This window comes from Gavia stellata, chromosome 2, assembly GCF_030936135.1.
Source record: "Gavia stellata isolate bGavSte3 chromosome 2, bGavSte3.hap2, whole genome shotgun sequence".
NCBI classification, from domain to species: domain Eukaryota; kingdom Metazoa; phylum Chordata; class Aves; order Gaviiformes; family Gaviidae; genus Gavia; species Gavia stellata.
In genome coordinates, this window is record NC_082595.1 from 26,655,105 (window position 1) to 26,658,602 (window position 3,498).

The window sequence follows — 3,498 nt, forward strand, 5'->3', positions numbered from 1 at the left end:
CTGGCAACTGTTCCACTTCCTCAACTCCTTTCACCTTCTTTTTCATTTATTTTTAATAGCAGAGATATCGAACTACTGAGAAACTACATTTCCAATTTCTTTTTGGTATAAACTCTAGTGTTTTTGGGATAGATGCCATTCTAGCTGTACTTTGACTCTTTGCGTTTGCTACGGTTAACATCCACAATAACTGTCAATTAACTGCAGTTTAAAACAGTGGTCTTTTTTAGATCGTGGCAGCAAGGAACAGAAATATTTTTGCTTTATACACCTCTGTGATCCAAAACAGGTATTTGGAAAAATATTCTTCCATGGTAAGAGGAATAAATCTGTTCAAAAATTCAAACAGCTCTGAAAAGGCAAAAATAAGTATCTGAACAAGTGGGCATATCTGAATTCTAAAATAAATTAAGTTTCAAGGAGTTAATGACTTCTGTGAAATAATCACTTTTTTCCTACTTCACTGAAGACCAGGTACAGGACGCAAACACTGTATAGCTAAAATATTACTGTGAAAAGAAAAAATAAATGCCAATGTACATATTAAGTGATTGTCTTACATTTATTCATTAACTTAACCCTTGCAAAACACCCCACCCACTTACTGGAATGTACAAGACTGTCAAAATCCAACATCCCTTTATAATCTTCTATGTTCTTCTAGACAGAGGCCACAGTCCTCAACAAGGACACGACAGAGTAAAGTAACATTGAGAAAAAGGATGTCAGGGAGTAAGAAGATTGGGCCTGCTCCACGCAGGGGTATGAGCGGGGGCTGAGGGTGGCCCTGGCACAGGCCATACCCTCACTGGCCAGGGGACAGTCACACTGTGTCTGGAGACAGCAGGTGGAGCGAGATGCTGGTCCATCATAGCCCCAAACGTGTCAAGTGATGAACTGGTCCAGGGTCCTTCCAGGGAGTCCCATCAGGAGCAGCAGGAGTAAGGGCTGGAGACAGTGGAGGTGGTTACAATGCAGTTTCAAGGTCCACGTGGGAGACAGATACATCTGCAGACACTGCTCAGGGTAGGACTGGGGCTGCTCAGGGCAATTAAGGCCAATCAGTGCCCTCATGGCCCCGACAAACTATCATTTACATACAACATACTTCAGTACAATGCACACGCATTTCTATCCAACAAAGTGCTGGTGGTATGAAAAGCCTTGTTAAAGACAGTAGTGCCATTTCTGGATTTTGGCCTGTTTATTACCGCTGTTTGATTTTTTTTGCAACTTGTGCATCTTTTTGATAATGTGAAATAATCTGAACAATTATGAGGCTATTAATAAAAAGGAAAAGCAAGCCTGCCAACCATATAAGTAAAAAAGTGTTACATCCTTTGAACTCCAGAAAGTATGCAGGAGTGAGCCACAGGCCTTGTCCAACAAACCACAGAAAGAGAAGCAGCACACCACGACACCAGGACATCTTAACACTTGGCATTATGAGGGGCAAAAGGCAGAGATACCAGACAAAGTACTGGGATGTGCATACTTTGTTAAAACTCACAAAAATAGCGGTGTGTAGGAAACAACAGAAGGCAAGGTCTCTGTAAAATGCTACGGACACAACCAGGAGCAAAAGCAGCTGCGGCAGGAATGCTGCGAGCCCAAGGGCAAAGCCCCATTTGCTCTCTGCAGTTAAGTACAACATGTAGAAATAGGGAGAGAAGTTATGACGGATATCCCTCCTGGTCAGGTGGTAGAGGTAGGCATGCTCCAAAAACTCCCAGCCATAGAGGTGATAAAATGCAACAGTCAAGGCAGCCAGCACCGATCCAGAAACCATTCCAAAAAGCAGCACATCGCGGTTCAGCATCTTTACAAAAAGCTGCCAGAGGTACCCTACAAAGGTAAACTTTGTTTTTTTGTCACACCCTATACCCACTGTCCCTTCCCTGCCGCACCGTTTGCTCTGCAGGTGGAGCGCAATGGGCAGCGCATAGGTGAGTGGGTATATTTTCATGTGCACAGCCAGCCCATAGCAGACTGCAGCCTTCCCCACACTCCCACCCTCCATGAAGTACAGGGTGGCGAGCACCAGCAGCACGACCAGGGCCTCCGCGTTGCCCCGGCTGGAGACAGCCATGGGCAGAGGGTTGAAGAGCCAGGCAGCGGCACAGCACCCGCAGGCTTGGCCGGCGGCAGCCCCTCGGCGCCGCAGAGCCCAGTAGGCGACGACAGCAGCTGCCAGGTCCCCCGCCACAAAGAGCAGCTTCCCGAAGACCTCGGCGAGGTAGACGTTGGGCGTCAGGAGCCAGGCCAGGAGCGGGGTGTAGCGGTAGGTGGCCCGCCGGTAGGGCGAGCGCCCCTCGGTTACCAGCCGCGCCGCGTCGGTGAAGACGCGGTAGTCGACGTCGGTGTACCGCACCCGCATGGTCCCGTCCTGGTGCAGGCCGTACAGCACCAGGCCCAACCTCGCCAGCAGCGCCGCCAGCAGCGCCGCGCCCACTCCCGGCCGCCCCACCGCCATCCCCCCGCAGAGCCCGCCCGCCGCCGGAGGGCTCTCAACCGGCGCCGGTGGGCGCGGGGGGGGGGGGGGGGGGGGCGCACGCGCAGCTCCCGCGCGCGCCGCACGGCGGGGAGGGGTCGTGGGTCGCGGGGGGCACAAGCGGGTGCCCAAGCTTGCTCCTTGCTTCCGCCTGTGTGCGTGGGGCAAAGGCAGCATCGCGCATGTGCGCGGCCGCGGCGGCCGTTGCTGTTGGGCGGCGGCGCGTGCGTGGTGTGGGTGCTGAAGCCGTTGCCCTGGCCGGGGCGGAGGGACGTTGCCGCTGTGGTTTCAGCGCGCATGACTGCTTGAGGAGTGGGGGTTGGGTCCTCTCCGCCGCGGGCGTTCGCCTCAGAGCCTTCCGCTGGCGAGGGCTGCGCCTCCGAGTGTCCTCCGCCACTTGAGGCCTCGGGATGTGAGCGGCGGGAGTGCCACCGCGCCGCCCCTCGCCGCCCCTCGCCGCCCCTGCGCGCCCGGGCTCGGCCGGGGTAAAGCACCTGCGGAAAGGGGGAGGCGTGTGGAGCTGTGTGCCCTTCCCGCCTTTGGGTTCGGGCGTTGTTGCTGTGGTTTGTATTTATTCCGATGGACTGCGGCGCCCTGCTGCAGTAAGCGCGGCCCCGCAGCGCTGGCTGAGGGCCTTGCTAGAGGACGGGCACCTTTGCCAAGGGGTGTGGGAAGAACTGCGGGGCCTTGCCACCCACACCGCTGCTGCTGCACCCTCTCAAGGGCAGGGAGCAGCGTGTAGTGCAAATCTGTAAGGCTCTTTGGGCAGAGAAGCAACATACGCAATAGTAGTTAAGTAAGAGGAAGGAAAAATAACATCTGCTATTTACCTTCTGTAAATGGCTGTGTTTTGCCTAGACGTAGAAGCTCTTTCAAAAGCACTTAGGTAAGCTTCCTTCCACAGTAAATTTTTCATTTATTGAGATCAGAAACATTACCATGAAAATCAGAGCTTAGAAATAGGTATTTACAACAAAGAAATTAACTCCACGGTATTTTGAGGGTTT

At 53.2% G+C, this 3,498-nt stretch overlaps 1 protein-coding gene across 1 annotated transcript; it reads right to left on the bottom strand.

Moving 5' to 3' along the window:
- Positions 1 to 1,176: 1,176 nt before the first annotated feature.
- On the bottom strand, positions 1,177 to 2,473 carry PIGM (phosphatidylinositol glycan anchor biosynthesis class M). The gene has a single exon (XM_059835652.1). It carries the CDS (start codon positions 2,471 to 2,473, stop codon positions 1,208 to 1,210), a length of 1,266 nt encoding a protein of 421 aa, XP_059691635.1. The 3' UTR covers positions 1,177 to 1,207.
- Positions 2,474 to 3,498: the final 1,025 nt, after the last annotated feature.